The sequence below is a fragment of the Orbicella franksi genome, chromosome 1 (genome assembly GCF_964199315.1).
Source record: "Orbicella franksi chromosome 1, jaOrbFran1.1, whole genome shotgun sequence".
Taxonomy (NCBI): domain Eukaryota; kingdom Metazoa; phylum Cnidaria; class Anthozoa; order Scleractinia; family Merulinidae; genus Orbicella; species Orbicella franksi.
In genome coordinates, this window is record NC_138145.1 from 19,993,983 (window position 1) to 20,015,560 (window position 21,578).

The following is a 21,578-nucleotide window of genomic DNA, read 5'->3' on the forward strand; positions in this document are numbered from 1 at the left end:
GTAGGTTGTTAATAGTGCTTCTGCTGTGCAGAAAAACTGTATATAGCGTTTGACTAAGGCCCTGACCATGCTAATGTGTTTTCGCCTATCGTCCACACTAAAACAACCGAAAATGCTGATGAAAACGGAGGTTTTCGAACTCGGTTTCAAAAGTGGAGTCGTTTGAAAACGCATCGTTTCGAAAACGCTCCGTATTTAGTGTGGATAGGTAAAAAGGGAGACTTTTGGAAGCGGGCCGAAAAAAAGCGTCATACTGTCGTTTCTTTCAGCGTTTTCGGTCGTTTTAGTGTGCACAATAGGCGAAAACGTATAAAAAATACGCGTCAGTTTTCGTACGAAAACGCATTAGTGTGGAGAGGTGAAAACAAACCGAAAACGCTAGGGTGGGCGAAAATATTTTGCTTCGTTTTCGTTGAGACGAAAAGGGATACTTCTATAAACGCATTAGAGTGGTCGGAGCCTAACATCCCAACAAAAGAAATTGCGTTGTGAAACATTCTTAAAAAATAAACCAAGAACAGGCTTTGCACACGCTATTAAAGATCACTAAATACACATTTAAACACGCGAGTGTCAACAGCATTGTTGAGTGCATTCGTGCTTTCCTACATACAACAGAGTTTTATCAAAACACAGGGTCATTTATTTAAATCAGGAAAGAGGGGTCCACGTTGTGAATGAATTGAAAGGTCATATCGGTTACTATTTGGTATTATTTCAACTTCATGTAATAATAAACAAATCGTGCCATAAATCTGATTTTACTTTCTTGAGAATTTGAAAAACAGACCAAAAATAGAAAAATACTTAAATAGACACTTCTGCAATTCAAATTGCTAGTCTTCCTGCGCAATACTATACAAGTTGTAGTTCTAAAAGTTCACATATCTCGTTCCTAGTAAGTACTCTAAGGTGCTGTATTCAGAACTAAAGTGCAACAATAGCCTTTCTAATGGATGTTAACGATGTTAACAAGAAAATCCTTCTTTGTCGTGAACGTCTTCATGTGCTTACAAGCCTCCGTGTGTTTCAAAGGCGCAGTTAATTCTCCCTTCGGCTTACGTCCAAAACTGATCGGTTCTCTCACTGTGAGACTGGCTAATTCATCATGTTGGCCATTACGGCACGGAAAGATTTCAAGCTACAGAATTAAGCGACACAGCAACGTCCTAATGAAATTCAATGTCGCTTCTCATTTGAACGACTTTCAGTCATCACGCAAAAGCAATTTTCCCTTTTTTAGGACAAGAACATGTCGATGAAAACAAGTTTTTTAATGAAGTCGCCGGGTCTTTTTTTTTTTTCTTTTCGCGTGATAGGCACGCGGCAGGAGGTAGTCATAAAAATGAGATGAATGTTATCTTAATTTTTTTCGGACCCCTTTTCAAACTCGGCTTGTTTAGTTATGCGCAACTTTTCAGGGAATCTATGCCTGATGCGTAGGAAGAGAGTATGTTACATTTGTAACATTCCATGTCAAATATTTGGAAAAAGACGTGAGTTCTTGGGCGATCACTCCTTACGGCAGTCATGTTCGAAACCGTCCACCGATACGATCGCATGAATTTTATCTACGGCTCGATATTGAGCTTGTGTCACTGGTGAAATAACATCTTTAGACACAACACTAACTAAATCAAACATACGACATTCGGTTTCATCTCAGGGCTCCTTTATTATTACAGCAATTGTGCTCAGGCTAGTGTTAATGCATTGCTTTTGCACAAAACCACGTGATTCAAATCAAAGGAACTGTTCACATGACTTAGAGAGCAGATATGCTTTCGAAAATTCCTCGAAATATTATCCTCTTTACATATTCCAAATAACTGTTTCCTGAAATGAAAATGTCTTGACATGTCAATTCTTTAAAATGTATACCGTTGTGGTTTATAAGAAACTCATAATTAAATGTAACAAACTTTGTCTGTCTATAATTTTACTACGTGTTGTTCGATAATAATATCCCTGAACGCTAAATACTCGCGCATAATGAAGTACTTTATAACCACCGTACAGATAATTAAAACGCCATGGAAGAAAAAGATATATGTACAGGCTGAATCAAAAGAGTAAATATGAGCGGCGATTTCTAATATATCACCGATTAAAAAGCTTTTGAGGAACCGCGACCGGTGTTAATGTATATGAGAAAGTTACTTGTGGTAATTCAGTCAAAGGAATTTGTGAAAAGGCGGAAAGACAGTTACTTAGAAAGTGACGAAATAAAAACAGGATAACAGAGAATCATGGTCCCTTAGGATTTGTTTTGTAAATATACCTTATCTTTCTCCAGTTTAAAGGGGCCTTCTTAAATTACCACCAGTCAACCTTACCGGAGTACTAGTAACACGAACAAAAACCTAACCTCCACAGAATTCCTGTACCTGAAACGAGACAATATGAGTCTTGTTATAGAGTTACACGTTATCGCGTGTTCGTAGACGAGGGCAGAGCTTTAACTGAAGCTAAAATTCGGCACACACTTCAACATTCAGTTCACTCAGCCCACCCTAGCTAGTCTGAAACTTGTTCTTCTTCCAAGCTGTCTAACGTTTACAAGAGCCGAAATGTTTTCTTAAAAGTGTACAGTGTTTGTTGACCTTCATTTTCTGCTAGTTATTGTTAATGCTAATATCATTCAAATTGCTCCCCTTCTTCTTATTGGATCTTATTGTGCAAATGGCTTTTCTAATTCTGCGGTAGATCTCTGCGCTAATTATTCGTTTAGTCATATCATCGCGGCTAAACCTGTCATGAAAGTAAATCCCTCACGTCTCACTGGACTTCTGTCAATCGCGACATTGTGAGGGCGACGCACTTGAATATTGACTTGATGCGGCAGATAACAACGAGTCGATCAAATCGCGCGCCTCACCTGAGTCAGATTTCACCGCCAAGTGGAAGTTAATATCACTCATATCGTGTTGAAACAGATGCAAGTAACCAACTCGCAGCGCTTTCACCGCCGCGAATCCGACAGTTGCCATTTGTTCAGCTGCGTGTGAGAGATTAGTGCGGTTTCAAGATTTATTTGATGATAGCAGTCCGTCGAAATCAAACGCCAGAGAACTGATGCGTTCATTCGTCTCACATCATGACTTCAGTTAAGCCTTCTGAGTTCGCTACCAGCATAACGTGGAGAAACTCTGTGGCTGCTTTTGAAATGACGTCCTCCGCGACGGTTCCCCCCAGCAGAACTGAAGTCCCCGAGCCGTATATTTCGCTGGTCATTCGCTTAACGCTTTCTGTTCTAAGTTTGCTGCTCAATTTGGCCGGAAATGTTCTGGTGTGTGTGGCTGTGAGAAAAACGCGCAGGCTGCGAAGTTTCAGAAACTACTACTATGGCCTTTTCCTAATGAGTCTGGCAATTGCCGACATGGCGGTTGGTTTAGTATGCATGCCCTTCATCTTACTCTATTACGAAACCGGCAAGTATCCGTTTGGATTTTTCGGCTCCACGGCAGTTTGTAAGCTCATTCCAGCCCTGAGCTTGCTGTGCCAGGGTGCGTCGATCTTCAGTCTTACATCTCTGACACTCCAACGATTCATGGGCATTGTTTATCCAATGAAAGCTAAATTGACCCTCGGGAAGGTCAAGTTGCTTCTCGCACTAGTTTGGTTGTGTGCTTTTCTGTCCGCCTTGCCTCAAATCATTGTCATGGACGTTAACCAGACAGTGCAGGGTGAAGACAACAAGTTCAGCTGCGAGGAAAATTGGGGCAAGCACCACACTATTTTAGTAGAAGGGTACACCTTATACCTCTTTATCGCCGAATACCTCCTCCCTCTCGTCATAATGGGGGTCGCCTATGGTAAAATGGCCACGGTTCTAAATAGAAGGGATGAAGACTTCCAGGGCAGGAAATCTACCACGTCCAGAACCAAAGCAGGGCACAAGAAATTCATTCGTCTGCTGATCGTGTTGATCGTGAGTTTTGCTCTGTGTTACCTGCCCAATCATTTGCTGTTTTTCTGGTCAGATTACGGCTCCGGATATAAAAATCCCTACTTCACCATATTCATGAAGTATTCTCATTTCTGTATATGGCTTAACAGCTGTTTAAACCCGTACCTTTACGGCGCGCTCGACGACTACTTCAGACAAAGTTACAAGAAGGCGCTGCGCCGGTGCGCCAGGATCGAGGGAAAAGCGAGAAAGACTCACGCTCGCTTAGCGCGACAATTAACTAAAATATACTCGTTTAAGACACCATCTACGGCCGATCCGGATTCTTCAGAAGTAGTGGATGAAAGCTGAAAGTTCGGGCGGATGGGAAGACTCATACTACTTTTATTTCCAGATGGGTTATGCAATTTTTACAAACTGAGGACGAAGCCCTCTTGAATTTGTCTTGGGCAGCAAAGCAACGACTTAAGAGCCAAGGATTGTTATCCTTAGAAGTGAGACGAGAGGAATTTACTTCAGATCGTCGAAACTAAATGTGGCTAGGCTTGTTAACGAGAAGACCAACCAATAGCTCTTTTGGCAAGCTCTCCTTGTAAAGGGAACACTAATTTGCAGTTTTTAATTATCATTTAAGCGTTCAACTATTTTCAGTCACTTTTGGATAAATAATTAGGCGTTAAATACTCATTCTTATTAGTTGTGTTAAGTTCTGCAGGGATTCTGCCCTGAGAGACAATTTTTCGCTTAGCGGTTCCGTTAAGAATTGTCGTGGTCGTAATGACCGCTTCGCGTCTTTGTCGACATGTTTTACTTCTCGTGACAAGTTCTTATTTAAGCTTCGGCATTCTTGTCATTATTGTTCTCATGTCGATTCAAAACTCCTTGCAGGGTTGTTGTCCTGTGATTATTTGTTCAAGTCAGATTGTGATTCTTGGAACATCCGGTGTCAATGAGTTAGCATTTGCTTATGTACTCATTCCATTAACGCTAAGGCGCTTCCGAACTGACCTCGCCACAGGAAATTTGTAACACGTAGAAACAACAGAAAGCCAAAAGCACCGTGCGAATTCAATTCAAGAAGAGATAGTCTAAAAAGAACAGACGAAAACAATTGAAAGGACAAAACAGGACGACAAAGGAAAATGTGAGCACTAGATAATGTACAGTTTAATTTGACGTCGAAATAATTTGACAGTCTTTAATAGTTTCCATCGTTAGACCCCTGTGTGCACTTTACGGGCTGTAAAAGCTTTCGATTCTACAGGTCACGTCAACGATGTACTAAGAGGCATCATTTCATGCTCTCAACAAAACAGAAAGCTATATGAGCAGAACAAGTGGTCGTTATACTCATGTCTGTAAAGCCTTCCGTCGAAGAACAGAAAGGTTTCGGCAATTAGAGAAATTTTGGCGAGAATTGTCACGACTTAAGATTTAAGATAAAAGACACTCAAACTAGCAACAATCGCCTTTCATTAGTTAATTGACTTAAGTTTTAAGAAGAAGCAAATTTTGGAGTTTAGTTGACTGGGGTCCATTCCGCGGTAGGGCTCAAACACGGGAGCTGGAAAGAGGTAGAGGGCAGATTGCATGTATAATAGGAGACAATTTCATAACAAGCAGAATAGAGTTTGGATTGAATTTCCAAGCTTATATGTATATATTTAGGAGAGTTTCAGCAGGGTCTTAGAGCACTTTGTGCTAAACTGAGAATGGAGCGCTCGCACATGTATCTGGGTCTTGTTCCGTTAGAACGTTTAAGTATACAATTACGAATCAGACTACTACGTACATCTACGTAGTTTTATCTTCATAATTGCGAAATAACTCGTTGACATGCAAGCACACTCTTTCAGATTAAAATCGCTTGGCCTCAAACGCCCTACAAATTGGCTACATTGATCATAAATGCCAGTTTATTCAGTGCATTCTTCGCGTAAAATGATTTAGCATCTGGGGGGGCTCGCGTGAGAGCAAAACTATCAGGCTATGTTATTTACGCGTTTCATGAGTGTTTCAAACGAGAATTCATTTTCAACAAAAACCTATGTAACCTCTGTTTGAGTAGGCAAAATCAGAGGCTATGCATGGTTGTAACTATTAGTGTAGCGATCACCAAATCAAACTTAACCAAGCCTTACTTACTAATCTAATTAATCAGGATAATGTCTTTAAAATGTGATGAGAGCTTTATTTTTCCTTTTCGTTTTGTTATTGCAAGGCTCGTGACATATCTGAGTGAAACCGTTTCTTTGAAAAAATAGTGAAATAAATATATGTTTATGTATTTAGCGTGAATTGACTCGCGATTTTAACCTGATATTTTAAAAAATAAATAAAACTTTTATAACAGCTGTAAAAGATTTTAGGCAATCAGAGCTTTCCTCGACTCAAAGGTATTCTATTAGACGCAGCCACGTCGTGTTCAAAGTCAGTCCGATGTTATCTTGAGATCTAAATGATAAGAAAAAAGGAATCTTTCCATCATCAAGTCTTAAAGAATGCAGGAGTTGTTATGGTCGTTAACAAACGAACAGCAAAATGAAGGAGATATACGGCGATTGCATTGAGAAAATTCTTCAACCTCTGCCCTTACTGAGTTATTGTTTTCAACGGATAAGAATTTAACATTTAAGTGAATCTCAATGAAATCCGATTAACGGTCAAATACGATTCCGTGCATCCGTGCATTCCTTTATTTGTGTACATTTCTCGCAGAGGTCTTTTCATTTTGTTATTATTTCTCCATAATTGGTCTCGGTTTTGTTAATCTTAATGAAATGCTTCAAATATGATAACAAAGGCTAAATTTGTGTCCAGCATATCTCCGCGTACTGCATCGAGTAAAAGGAAATTCGTGCTTTTTTCCAAATTACAGCAGAAAAGACCATCGCATCACATATCTTCTAGTTTTATCCTTTTCTTCCAGTCTGTAACAATAATGAAATTAATTAAGTTCCAGAAGTCCCCGTAAGTTGCTAACGCGTCCAGGGCGGAACTTTCACCAGGATGACTGACCGTCACGTCCGTGGAAACGAGGAAACGAACATTGTTTCACGTTTTCCCCCAGCCTCTCAGCCTCTCAAACACACCTTCACAATTAAGAGACAGGATATAAAGCCACTTTAAAATGTTTAGGATGGCACGCACGGCCAGGGGCACGTAAGGGGTCTGCGCATCACGTGTTATCTTTGTAACAGCGAGGAACAAAAGGATAGCTAATGGCAATAATCCCATCATGACCACTGGGAAATATTACTTTTTTATTGTGATTCATGTTGTTCTGTAGTTCACAGCTTAAACATTTTACTGGTAGAAACCGTGGGGTTACCTAAATCTCAGGAATTTTTTACAATAACCCCGGCGTTTAACTTGGACTGAACCCAAGATAAAGACAATCTTATAGCCAATAAGGAGGCAGGAGATACAACAACTGAAATATCTTCCTCTGATAGAAAAGAAAGCGTAAAGAGTCTGTATCAGTTCTTAACCTATGTCCTTGTTGAAATTCTTGTTGTTGTTTTTTTGTATTCTTAAGCTCAGACTAGGCTCTTCTTTACCTTTTTGCATTTCGGTTTTTTTGACCTACGTGCTGACAAAATAAATCTCCAAGTTGGCTTAGTCGATAATTTTCTATGTTACATCAAATGAGGTTAAACTGAAAGTAAAGATCGCACATGCTTATGTCCATAGGAACTAATTAAATTAACTGAATGCAACTATCTCCATCCACACCACTCCAACAGCCACAGACACAACATGGTTGACGCCTAACTAAACACAATAAAAAGCTAAAAAGAGAGACGGCACTTTGAAATTGCATTTAGTCACGGGATATAAATAGATGTCATCCACCACTTAAGTATTTGGAAACTATCGTGCGATCACAGAGTAAAATGCCAGCTTGCTACAAGGTGGCCTGGCCCTAAATAGCTGCGAAGGTGATCCAAGCCGAAAAACCAACAAAAAACTGACACGCGTTTTCAGTGAAGGTGGTATGATGAGGTTAATTAAAAGGTTTCGAATTGAAGAGATTCTTTCCGCTGTAATTACCATCAAATGAAATGTGAAAAGAGGCGCCTCTCCTTACAGACGATTGCTTAAAGGGGAAACTGAACGGTATAGTTTCTGTTGTCCTAAACTTGGACGATGTTGCTGCGCACATCATCGGTTAATTAAGTTGTGATAGAAGGCTATTACAGGAAGGCTACATTATTGATAACTACTCAAAACACCTTATAGTTTTAACAGGAACCTCGTGTAACTCATACCAGATGTCTGCAGCTTCAATGTTTTAGACTGATGGTCACCATTTGAAAAAGTTCACACCCGAAAGCACTTAAGTTTACATTTAGATTTATCTCGATACTTTCAAGATGACGATATCGTGAAATCGTCGACGACTTACATCCTATATAAGATATTTTTCGGCAGAATGCCACATTGATAAAAAGCTGAATTTTCAGCTGTTGCGCAGACAAAATGCCATCGAATGCTCCGTCAAAACACATTATATGTTAGTCAAACTAATTACAATTCCAGCTACCCAACAAACACCACAGTTGAACATCGTGGGAAATTTCAACCAACCTAAGGATTCATTACCAAACGTTCAGTAAATAAAGTGTTTATTCTGGCAGGAATGTGATGAAAATTGCCCCTTTTGTAGTGTTGAAAACTAAGAGTCAAAAAGTTGCTTCTCTTTGCAAGTTCTTATAAATCATCTTTTCTGTTCTTGGGCACATCCGTTTGCACTTTGATAAACTTTAATGCCGTTACCAGCTGTTAGGGCTGATGAATCGGAGATAATCTTATCACTAAGTGCGTTAGGCGAGGGCCCCGAAGGGGCAAAGTGTGCAACAAGGACAACACTTGCTATTTTTCCCAGAGGAGAAAAATATAATCGATATCATCTTTCTAGAACAAGAAGTAATCTACTGCATAAACGCGATCAACCCCAGAAGAACTAAAGAAGGTTTCAATACCAGAGCTCTTTGATGTGAAGTAAGTGGACCTAAGGTCTTGTAGGCTAGGCTCTTTGAGGCTTGGCGCATTTTTGTCTATTTTTCTAATTTTTTTTCCCAAGGTAGCACTTATGATAAACATATAGCGTACGTAACCGCTCTTAAAACAATAAATTACAAGAAAAAGGAAAAAATAAAAAATAAAAATAAAAATTGCCCATTCAGCTCACACACCATTGGAGGGTGAAATGGAAGGTGTGGTGTGAGATCAGCTTTCGGCTGAAACTCATCGCCTTGTTGCCTTCCCATGCCATACGTCCAAACCCGATGATGGTAAAATATGAAAAATAAAATAAACAAAATGAGAGAACACATGTAAATGTGAAGTCAATAATTGCAATAAGACATTATCTTTATGCGAGCGTTCTAAAAAGTGACCGCCATGTAAGCCTGGATTCTCGCGGTTCGAGGCTGGGTTACAACAGCCGCGGAGTTCCGCGTGCGCATCGTTCTGAATGACTAAGAATACAAAAAAAAATTGATACGCAATAAAAGAGCATCAAACGCATCAAAAGCAATCGTCAGTAGCCTTAGACATTTATCCCTCTCGGAGAGTCACTGCTATCACGGTGCCTCTCTCCACCCAGGTGTATAAATGGGTACCGACGAATTTAACGCTGGGGGTAACCCCGCGATGGACTATCATCCCATCCACGGAGGAGTGGAAATACTCCCAGTCGCACCATGCGACATAAACTGGAGATAAGTGCTGGCCTGCTGGGCCATTTGGCTCGTATGCAAACTTTACCTCAAAGTATAGATTGTTGTTTTATCACAACAAATCGTCCCACTTTCCCGATAAGAAATCTCGTGACTGCCTTGCGTCATATGGTAAACGTCAAGAGTTCTGCATTCCTTGGCGTTTCCCTACCATGAAGAACTACATTTTTTATGGTTCAAAATCTAGAAGGAACTTTTTGCATCAGAACAATGGCTTGAAAAATCGTGGCATGGTTTCTTAAATGCTTTCAAAGATACGGAAGTTTGGAGATTAAACTTAGGAAAAGTTGATGAACAAGTAATTACAGCCATTCAAGTGCGCACCGAGTCAATTTCCTATCACGTCTTCAATTAACTCTCAAGCAGTTATTTTGTACTGATTGACACTATTTACTGTTTGATGATTGTATGGCGCAATAGATTCTTGATAAAGAGAGATAGGACGTTCTCAAAATCAGGTCAACATCTAAATACTACATTACAAAAGATTATTTGTCAGTGATCAATGAGTTGAATGTACCTGCTTACAAAGAATGTATCAAACCACTGCTGGAAGATGCCAAATTGAAAGTTGTTATTACAACTCAGTGAAGAACAACGCGGAATGGTCGGTTGTGTCTCAGAACCTTAGGTGCTGGCCGTCGACGGTTGAAGATTAAACGTGATAGACTATTGACCTCTTTCGAAATTTTACTTTTCGTATAGTTTTCAAAAGGATGCCAGGGAGCATTAGCAAACAATTACAATGTCCTTAGGATTTTTTTACTTTACCAAGCTAAGTAGTTTTGTCTAAGTCCATGTTGCCTCGGTTTTGTCTAGTAACAAACAGTTTTAACTATTTTTTTCTTTTTTTGTGTGTGTCTTCAGTTAGCTTGTAAAGTCTTAAGCCTCACGCACGTCGCAACAGCGTGGTCAAACACGCGCAACATGTTGCGCCCAGCAATGTTGCGATATGTTGCGTCGAAATGTTGCGATCGTTTCGCCCGGACTTAACATATGTAACTTCACGTCACTTCACGTCGGGCAAACGTTCAGTTAACTTCTTACGTCAAACATATGCAAAAACAGAAAAAAATGAAAGAACTAAGCTGCAAAGTGGCATTAGACATCAAAGCAGTCAATCACTCCAGCAACCAATGTCATGAGATGAATAAGATTCTTGCCACTCCCCCTTGATAACATGGTACTAAAGGTTACCAACAAGTTACCTCCACCCCTCACCCCCTCAATACTTTGTCTTCATTGCCTGATCGATTCGGTTCTTAAATTCCTGAATAAAGATAGGCCCTATAAGAGTGGCGCACGTCCTTCGGGGAAAGAATACATAACTAAGAAAAGAGTACACTGCCACACCCAAGATCACAACACAATGACCCCATGTTCAAGACGTATAAGAACTTTTGGATGACTTCTAAATACCCTGATTTTCAGCCACAAGATTGCAAGCAAATAATTATGCTGAAGGCAGAGGGAAATTGTTTATCTCCGAAAATCTGAAAACCTTCGTTATTTTAAGAACCGAATCCAATGGCTGCACTATGGATTAACAAGTTAGTATGATTTTAAAAGCAAATGGAAGTCGTCCGTTTCCAAAAGATTCATCTCCAGTTGTCTGGAATAGGTAAACGTCCTCAGCAAATCCGTGAAACGCCAGGAAAAAATCGATCCAATACTGGAGATAAGTAGCACCGAAGACTTTTTTTCTCAGAAGAAACCACATTCTCAAGACTGAAATGAAATACGTTTATGTTAACAATGCTTGCTATTAAAACTTTGACCACTTGAACGCCACTGAAGCTATTTCTCTCTAAAAGTTTCTGTTTTAACTTACTACGACAATAGCCCTCTTTGCCGGCATCAGAACAAAAAGCGGGCAAAAGTGGGAAAACTGGGCAGAGTGCGTGCCCTTAAGTTGTGTTCTCTTCTTGCGCTCAAGTCTTAAAAGAGCTACGTCACGGTTTGCGCATCTTAAAAGTTTAGCCTAAATATTTCAAGTTCGTCGTTTGCAATCCGTGTTTTAAATCTTCTCCATCCTATCCTTGTTCCTTTTTGATTTATTATTACCTCTTTGGTGCTTTGTTACCTTAGCAAACCAATATTTTTAGGTTTCCTTCAATGTAAAGGTAATTTTGTAGGTGGCCAAAATACCGCGACTGAGCTCCTTTAAGAGTGCATGTAACACTCCTGTGCTTCCTTCATTTTGTTTCTTGTCCACGTTCATCGATTAGTGGGTGAACTGGGATTTTGGATTTAATGGACAAAAAGGACGTAAATCCTTCATTCACTGAGGCTGATCTTTACGTGTCACTAGCTGGTGACCCGCCGAAGTAACATCACCTCAAAATATGCAGAAATCTTATCTTGGCTCTTCGCATTCAACGTTAACATTTCAACAGATGTGAGCGGAAAAGATTATCACATTTACAAACTAATTTAGTACACATAAAACAACCATTACCATTTCGGTAAGGCCAGATCATCTATAGCACGCCGCCATTACCCTCCATTAAACGAACAATATACGTACACACAGTTTGGCAAGTAGTTATCGTTATTTTATCAAGATGTAAATGGCGAATTTAATAGAACTGGCAAGGAGTACTTCAGGTAAACACGGTTCCAAGCCCTGCCATGTACTATAGTTTCTTTTAGAAGCCAGCTGTAGCAAGCTAACACGCTACAAGTAGGCTAAAAACCGCGCAATTTAGCATTTTCTTGTCACGTCCAGGATAAACTCGGTCCCATTAATTCTTGTTATCCCGCTGAGCTTTTAATCTTCAATCATGCCCGCTGTAAGCTTTATTGGCATAATGTGCTTTATGACATTTCCTGCGTAATGAAATCTTATTTCAAAGATAAGCCTTTCATCAGTGATCCGCTCTTCGATCCGCTTTAAGATAGAAGCAGTCACGTAAATGTTTTAGCTTATCCTAGCCTTACTCCGACCACGTCGTCGTCGTCTTTAAATAGTAGATGCAAGTAGAAAGAGAATGTCAGGCGTTCCTAAACATGCTATGAAGAAAGTTATCATGCTGTGGATTGGAAGAAAAACAATGCGTTGTATTACCGATTTACAATAACTGTCCCGTCGTCTTAGCTCTTAGAGACTTAAAAATCAATTTGACTCATTCTCTGCCACCTCTTACAAAGTAAAAGAGTGCTACTGAAACAATAACGAGTGATACTGGTATAAAAGACAAACATGAACGAAAAGCGATCGAACGAACGAAAGAGCGAATGAGTAAAGGCATAGAAGGAGGGAGGGAGGGGGAGGGAGGTAGAGAGGGGAGGGAGGAAACATTGCTTTCTGCGCATGTCCCAAGACGAACCTAGAGGGAGGGTCTCAATGGGGTGGTGGCCTTTACGGCTAACGGTTATCAGTATAAATCTATTTGCGCTCTATCACGAATGCCGTTCTCTGATTGGTTACACTACTCACTATCTATTCTGTGATAGATAGTGAGTAGCGTAACAGGGTACCCTTGTTAACAAAATGACGGCCGCTTCTTGGCGTGTTCGAAGGTCTGTGAAGAGGATTTAGATAAAGTTTTGAACGACTAGTGGATTTATACTAAAACAATTAGTTTATTCGCTCTCAATTTCTATGCGTGATAGAAATCTCGAGCTCATAATCTAATTGTTAAATATTTCGAGTTTCTTTTTACGGCTAACGGTTTATCTGTTTTCCTTACGGTAAACAGAAATCTTAAAGAATTAATTACTATTGTTTACAAAAGTTAAAAATTAATTTTCATAATTTTAAAAAACTTGTTTTTTTTTTTTTTCATTATAAAACACATTGAAACATATTTAAGATCTTAGGACCATTCCGGGATGGAAAAAGGTATTATAATACGAATTGTTGCCGAATATAAAGTCTCCCGGCTTTGCCCTGTACCAACAAAGACAATCCACAAAACAAGACACAAAAACGTCTTGACAAGGAGATCTTAAGACTGTCAATTTCGTGGCTAAAATATTTTTTACGGTTAATATTGTTTAGGGCTAACGGTTTAAATTTTCCAATTTATACGCCGAACGGTTAAATTTTAGGCCCGTTTTACAGCTAATAGTTAACCCTATTGAGACCCTTTAGAAGTGGAGGAAAACTTTATTCTGTGCGTTCGAATAACGGCCGGGAAATTCAGCGAAGGGCCAATTATATGCTGGTCGGTGAGGGGCGAGGGAGATGGAAGAGACTGTCTCCGGTGTCTTCTCTGCGCTCGTAACGCTAAAATGGAGGTCAAAGATTGGAAGCCACTTTAGACTTGGATACCGAGCAGACACTGGATACGAGATTACTTCCCGTGTTACAAAGGTAAGCATATCATACAGACGTCTTGGATAACTGACAAAAATCGTTACTTACGCGCATATTGTACTTAACTGTTTTCCAATTGTCTAAGCTGAAGTAGTTTTATAAAATTCTTAACCTATTTTTCGCCTTTGGGTATATTGCAAATATTATATTTATGAACAATAAAAAGTTTTCCACATCCCTAGTTGATCCCAGTTTCTCAAATAAATTAGCTATAATAGATCCTTTGCATAAATGGCGCCTAAATTTGAATGACAATAGTTTATACGTCCTTAGTCTCGTACTCATGTTTCAAGACAAAGGATTTTTTTTACATGAATGTGAGGCTAAGGACGTATAAGTATTGTTATTTAAATGTGGCGCCATTTATTCAAAGGGTCTATGGCAGCGGTTAAAACATTGCGCATTTTTATGCCTTCGTTCAGTTTGTTCTAACGAGGGTATAAGGTACATACCTTACAAATTTATGTATATTTCGAGCCGCCCATCAGCTATTCTAGGTGTTGTTGTGTAAGAGACCTGGCAACTTTATCGGTATGTTTTGTTGTTTGCGTGTTGTGGACCTCTGCATTCAAGAAATTTTCAAATATGAACATTGTGTGAGCTCTGTTTCACGTTGTAAAATGCAAAGAACTGGGAAAGCGCGCAATTCACAACAACAATTTTTTGTTTTAATTTATCAAGAGGAGACTCTCAACAAGCAGCTATATTGGAGGGATTCTAGGGATATTTCCACGCACTTTACGAGAAAATGAGCCATAAAACTGTAAACTAATCATATCAATACAGCAGGCCTGCATGTTTGAAAAGGGTCGTTAAAGCGTTCACCTTGTACTTGGCATTTAAATACTTAAAATGGTTAACCCATGAATAATACACGACTTCCCATCACTTTATTCCTGAAAGAGTAATGACACCCTCGAAGTGCTATGTAGAGACAATCAAGACTCAAGTAGGCCACAAAATGACACGTCCAAGACCTAGCTAATGGAAGCTGTACAAAACAATTCTGGTAGCTTTTGATCAAGAAAACCGCTAGCAACATATAGTTAATGATGTGTGTGAGAGAGAAACACAATGAAACCACTCTCAAATCATCTTTCCACAATAACAACACGCAATGTAAGGCTATAGAGGAAAACAAGTCACGAAAAAACATAATTCATTTCTACTGTGTCAGTAAGGAAAATAGCGTCTTGTGGTCAATGCTTTGAACACAATAGAAAAATTTCTTTTGTGTTTTCACTTTAGAAAATATACACCCTCACTAACTTAAAGTAACACCCCACTTCAATGAAAGAAAAGAAATTGCGTGTTGTAGTTTGCATCAAATTTTGGCTTAATGAGCTTTAATAAGTGTATAAGTAGTAAAGCATAACTTTTGCCTAGCAACCTGAAAAGCTTCGTTTCCTTTAATCGATCACTTTCGAAGGAAGTAGACCTTAAGTGCCATCACCCACTGAGAATGGTCTCTTGTTAACCTGTGGAACTTCTTGTGTAAATTGCCTGAGAACTGCAATTAACGTAAATGACTCTATTTGAGCCATGTCACGAAACTGCGAAAACAGTGTCGCGATTGTTCTTGTCTTTTGCCTACATCAGCAAGAAAGGACAAACTAAATACTTCCAAAATTCTTCGGTTTTCATAGCTCTGGAATACAGGCGTTCATGGAAGACTTCTACCCGTTTCATTGCCAAAGGAAAGCCTCTTTGAAATCGTACTTGTCAAAAGAAACAAATAAGCTTTCTTTTGCCTTAAAAATAGATATTCCACGAGGTAATTAGTCTTTTCGTTCCGTGTCCTTATTCAAAATTAATGACGACAAATATCCATGCTTCATTGTGTGAAGGCCAGACTCAGAGCAGCCACCTGTGAGAGCCAGATCAAGTGTTTTGTATCTCTGGCCAATATTAATGCCATGGCATTTATTGACCTTAACAAGCAAGTTCTCCTTACTGGTTTTCCTGTATTTCTTAAAGACAAATTTGTGAAAATTTCATTCTCTATCTTTAATTCAGTCTATCAGTTATAAAATTCTCTTATTCGTATGATCTGCACAGTAGGCTTTGCCTTGATATTCTGAGAACAAATGATCATTTTTAGGGTTGAAATAGTTATTCTGCAGACAAAGGGGCAAAATAAGAGCACTTGAAAAAACTATTCTTAAACACGACATTTTATCAACTTTTGAAATACACTACATTTCTCTTCTGACAAAAATAAACTAATAAAATAGCTTTTGATTTTAAAAGTGGGCTTTTCATAGTTAAAAGGATTTCCGGTATGAAGTCCAATGATGTAGTTTGGTTTCCACTGTTAGGCAAATATGTTGCTTTTTCCTTTTATTTCCTATAGACATAACTTTTTTAATGCAAAAAAGGGGTTAAAAGAGAACAACACTGACAATTATAAAGACAGCCAAATGTGAAAAGTTCCAGACTGCAAGCAGTTCTTTTCATGCCTGCCAGTAGGAGCATTCAGACTTCCATGTCTTATTATAAGTGGTAACACGTGTGCAAAACGTCGCCATCACGTTTTGGTTGGCAAACGCTGCTTCAGAAGTTGAAGCGTTTGTGCGAGAATCTGACGCGAAATACTTTATCCATTTTAGAAACTCGACCGCGAAACTCTTTATATATATGTTTCATGTAACGCTTACCAGAACATAAAATAACTTGCATGCGGGTAAAAAACGCAACACTCTCTGGCTTAGAGTGTATTATATGGGTTTACGGACTTTGATACACATTGTTTCGTTAGCTTTAAAGCAAACTTCTTTTTAACATTTGAGCAAAGTTTAGAGAAGCTTTCAGTAGAAATGCTCCCTACGGGCTAGCGTTTGGGGCAAATAAAACTGCAGTGACCTTTTTTGCATAAGTGGCGTAAAGGTACAATTTTTTAAGTCATAGATAAGCTTGGACACTTTTACTGCATCTGACAATACCTTGGGGAAAATAAACTCCAATTGTGTGAAGTGTGTTGTCTTTGAATTTACTTTGATTTCAAATGTCACATGCAGAATAATGAAATAATATCATCATCTTTTACTCAAACAAACTGAAAGTACTTTTTTTCAGACGACATTTTTGTTTTTGAAGTAACAGCGAAATTTTACTGCCGATGCTAGTAATTTAGAGAAACTATAAGGTGGGGTGCCAAACTGAGGTCTATTACACCTTTGAGTTTCTCTACACTGCTAAATCTAGAGGGTACGTTTGTTATTATCAAGAAGTTTCCAGATGTTGGAGAAAATTTTGATTCAATTCAAAACTGTCATCAGACCAGTTCAGTATGCCACATGCTGCGTTTGTTTGGCCACAGCATGTCGCAACAAGGTTCAAGAACGCTGGAAAAATGTGGAATAAAATTAAGTCATGGAGACTCGCCAAATTTTGTACTAAGAAGCGAATAAAACTGCATAACAATATAAAGAAATGAAGACATCCATGATCATCGCAGTTATATACACAACATAAGCAGTTGTGAAATATACAGAAAAGGAAAGGACTGAATAGGTGAACGGAGGAAAGCGCCGGAGACGCGTAGAAATTATAAATGACCCGGATTTCCGAGAAAAAAAATAAAGTCCTAACAACAAAGTTTTGCTGCTAATTTCAAGCAGCCAGTAATCAAAATTTAGGGCAAAGTATAAATAAGTAAAGCAACGACTCTTGTTATGTAATAAACTTTCATGTTACATTGAAAAGCAACTTTGAACACAACAGATATCTGATTTACAGTGCTCTAAATGAGAATCTAATGTCCAATATTTTCTACTTCTCAATCTAAACTCATGAACACGAAAATCATTCACCAGCAAGATTTTACTTAAGTGAGTTTGATAGTGTAAACATCCTCGTGTAACTTTGCAATACCAGTTTGATATGTTCATGTACTGTATTGACAATCTCAACATTTCACAAAGTCCATCATCATAAAAGTTACAACAGTGCGAGTGCCAGAGGTTTTGAAAATTTCCAGATTTTGCATCCTGCAAACAAGCCTACTTTAGATTCTTGAGAACGTGAAATTCGAGCAAAAATGTATTGCATTATGTAGTAACTATATGCTGTGTGTGTACGCGTTGCCTGTCAAAAGCCAGGTGACACTCAAAACTAGCAACCTGGAGGTTTTGGTAGCGGCAAGGATGCATAGTGAATTATTCGATGGTAATTATGTTCTTAATTTTGAAACGTTCTATTTAGTCTTACAGTTTTCAAGATTTTGAAAGATGAAAAGATTTGTTGATCTTTGAAATTTTAGCACATCTAAGCCCAAAGCTCAAACAGAGTATCAAAAATGCTGAAGGGGAATCTTGAACAGTCAGAAAAAATCTGATGAGTTGTATTTATAGAGAACAAACAATTAGGCTCTAATCTAACTAAATCAAGGCGGAAAGTGTTACCAACTAAATTGAACGACAGTTTTCTGTGAGAGAATACGGTAGTTGTTTTGGAACAATTAAAACAATATTAATAATATTACCGAAATTCATAACACAGTTCTATACAACGGGATTAAATTGTCAAAAAGATATAAAAATTTAATTCAAGTAACCTACTCGAAAGGTTAGTTCATTTACTTTTAGAGTAAGAACTTTCATAACGTGCTTCGAAGTCATTCAATCAGGATTTCTCTCGATCGAGAGCGATGGTCATTTATCGAGAAAAGTGAGACAGCTGAGTACTAGATCTGTTTACAACTGGGATTATAGTAGAAAGATTCAAAGCCAGGACCAAATATGAAATTACATGTGTTACAGAATGGAAATGGCGATAAAAATGGTGAATTATTTGGCAATGAAATGAACTCAGCTTACGAAGTCAGATTCAAAAGTAGTGCGACCGATTTCTGAAATGTGTAGCGAGGCTTGAAAACAACAACAGTATTGTAAGGGTAAAAAGTTTCAAACTTTCTTTCTAAGTTTAAAATTTATATAAAAAAGAACTAAAATCGAGCCAGGAAGAATCCAAACACTTGAACGTGCTATTTTGGCAGTTTTACGAACGTCATCCTTCCACTTTGGTCATATTGCTCACATTATTTTATTCACGAGTTTAACTTTTTCGGCTCAACTAATAATGCAACCTTTTTCTTTGACTAATAATGAATAGTGGAGAAAATTAAACACCGACCTCAGTTTTCTCTTGAAAATACAACTGTGCTGTATCGAACACCAATAGTTGCAAATGGACACAAAGGGTAGAATACATCCTAAGTGAAGCTATGCACTCCCTCTCTAACGAATGCATACAGCGCACGAAAGCGAAGCAAAAACATCCAGACCCTAAATGGAGAATAAGTACTCCATTGTTAAACAATAAATACAGAATTGAAATTTTCAAGGCTCGTCGTTTTCGCTGTTAGCTTTAGTGAGCTTTTTTACGCTCAGGAATGCCGGAGAAAAACCCAATTTACACATTTATGAAAAAGTAATTGTTCCAGTCCGTCATGGCCTCACACGAGATGCAAGTGATAAAGTCCTTAACGATAACAAAAACATAGCAACAAGGTAGTTAAACAACAAAACATAAATAGCACATCTCAAGTGCGTAACCATTAACCAAAAGGCGTAAGAGGCCCACAACAATGAAAGGCTATTAAGGAAGAACAAAGGAAGCGAAACTTATCCCATGGTGTAACTGTTGATCCTAAAATAGTCACTTATTTCTGGTTGGGAGTCCAAGGAGCCGATATAGGGCTAATCGATTCGAGATAAGATCTTTTGAGTCCCACCTAACGAGCAGTCAGGATACTTAGACAATTCCTAAAAAGGCAAACCACTAACTAGTAATTTTCCAGTTTACGTGCTTCTGTTATCTTGATTTGGATGCGTTGGAAAATAATAATAACCTTGGTCTTGTCTCTGGTTTACCCTTTGTAGCCAGTTAAGGCAAAATGTCTGCACGCTAGCCGACTGGGATATTGCTAAACAAGGAATAATTACTTGATCACCCTCTTCTCTACGGCTTAAAGGAATCAATTTATTCTCAGTAAATATTGCAAGAGTTTACTTGTCTATCGGCGGAAGAGGTTGAAGTCTTTAATATTTCCTTCAGTTTCCCTTCCCTGTATATAAAATTGTTTAATTTGACACATGTACGATAAGAATTATTACTAAAATACTTCTGAACGCTGTGCTGCTGTGGTGCTGTTGTAGTACTGCTATAGTTTGTATTACAGAGGCACAGTTTATGAAACCATCGCAAGTTTTACACTCCAAAGCCGAGAACACGTTAACTTTCCGTGATAAAGAAATATCCGCATTATATAGTTAAAGTTTATTTGAAGAATTTACTATCCCCAGGACCAAGTGATCATCGCATGAATAAAGAAGTGTCTGTATAAAGGCGTTTCCGAGTGGAGAGATTCGACTGTGCTAGAATTTTGTATTTCATTGCACCCATGTCATGCTCGACACCTACTTTCCTCTTACAACGTGGTTATAAGTAAAAAAAACGCGACGAGAAAAACTGAAGAAACACATCAACTAAGGAACATTGCCTCTGTTTTAAACCAAATAGAATTAATGAACCCAAAAAGATCTGGCTGGCATACACCTGGTATTATAGTGCACATTGAGAGCTTGAGACTGAAGATATATACATATTTTTGCTTTTTTTTTTTTGTTTTTTTTTTTGTTTAATTTCTGACTTTGCATTGAGACAATTCTGAGAAGAAAAAAAGGGGACGAGAGATTCAAGTGTAGAAAAGGTCGGCAGCAAATAATTTTCGCCAAGCGAATGCGGAAATACTTAAATGCAGAATTAATATATAGATATATATATATAAGGATTATGTGCAAGAAGGTGATGAAAAGACCTGTTAAAGTAGCTGACTACCTTTGCGTGCTTATTAACACATGCCTATTGTTTGTAAGTCTTCATAAAATGACTTTAAGATCAAAAATAGAAAAATTTATTCACCACGATTTATAATACAATGTAAGACCTTGCATGTTTGCCTTAATTGTTTCGTGATTCGGGAAAGTGTGTGCTTCTCATGGAGTTCCCGTTTGCGGCAAAAAACAGGGCTGACCGGACTTCTTTGAAGTCCTTACATCAGACTAATTTTTCCTGTCTGCTCACGGACTTCCGATAAATCAGTCATCCTCCGCTGATTTTTAGCGTCTTATTTACCATGTGAGCTAAAAGGTTAAAAATTATTCAAACGAAACGGATAACAGTCGTCAATGAATTATACATTCTTTTCAAGTCGCGAGGCAATTTAGAGTTGGCTTGCCACTTAGTTTTAAAAGTTTGATAATATAGTGTGGCAAGAATAAGCCAGGATTGTTGAAATAACAAGAAACTGTTGAACGCAGCTAAATATCGTACTAGTTTTGCCGGGATGTGTTGCAGTACTCTTTATAATTATGTTAAATTATGCAGACAGCTGAATCTACTTGACATGCCAACCACTTATTTACGTCAAAACTGAGAAACCTTGGCAACAACGATACAAGCGGAAAACAAGTGTACGTTTCGATTCGCTTAGCTAGCCTCGTAAAGTTTTTACGGTCTTGGTATTGCTCTTTCATTGAAGAGATTTTTTCAAGTTACTGTAAGGAATAATAGAGAGAAAGCGCGTTCGAGTGAGTGACCA

General features: G+C 38.5%; 1 protein-coding gene across 1 annotated transcript; it reads left to right on the top strand.

Moving 5' to 3' along the window:
• The first annotated feature begins 1,382 nt into the window (after window positions 1-1,382).
• LOC145495799 (orexin receptor type 2-like) lies at window positions 1,383-8,021 on the top strand. Its single transcript, XM_081475388.1, has one exon. It carries the CDS (start codon window positions 3,098-3,100, stop codon window positions 4,259-4,261), a length of 1,164 nt encoding a protein of 387 aa, XP_081331514.1. The 5' UTR covers window positions 1,383-3,097; the 3' UTR covers window positions 4,262-8,021.
• The last annotated feature ends 13,557 nt before the right edge of the window (window positions 8,022-21,578 follow it).

Coding starts and splice junctions, on each gene's coding strand:
- LOC145495799 (XM_081475388.1), top strand. CDS start 3,098: ATGACTTCAGTTAAGCCTTCTGAGTTCGCTACCAGCATAACGTGGAGA.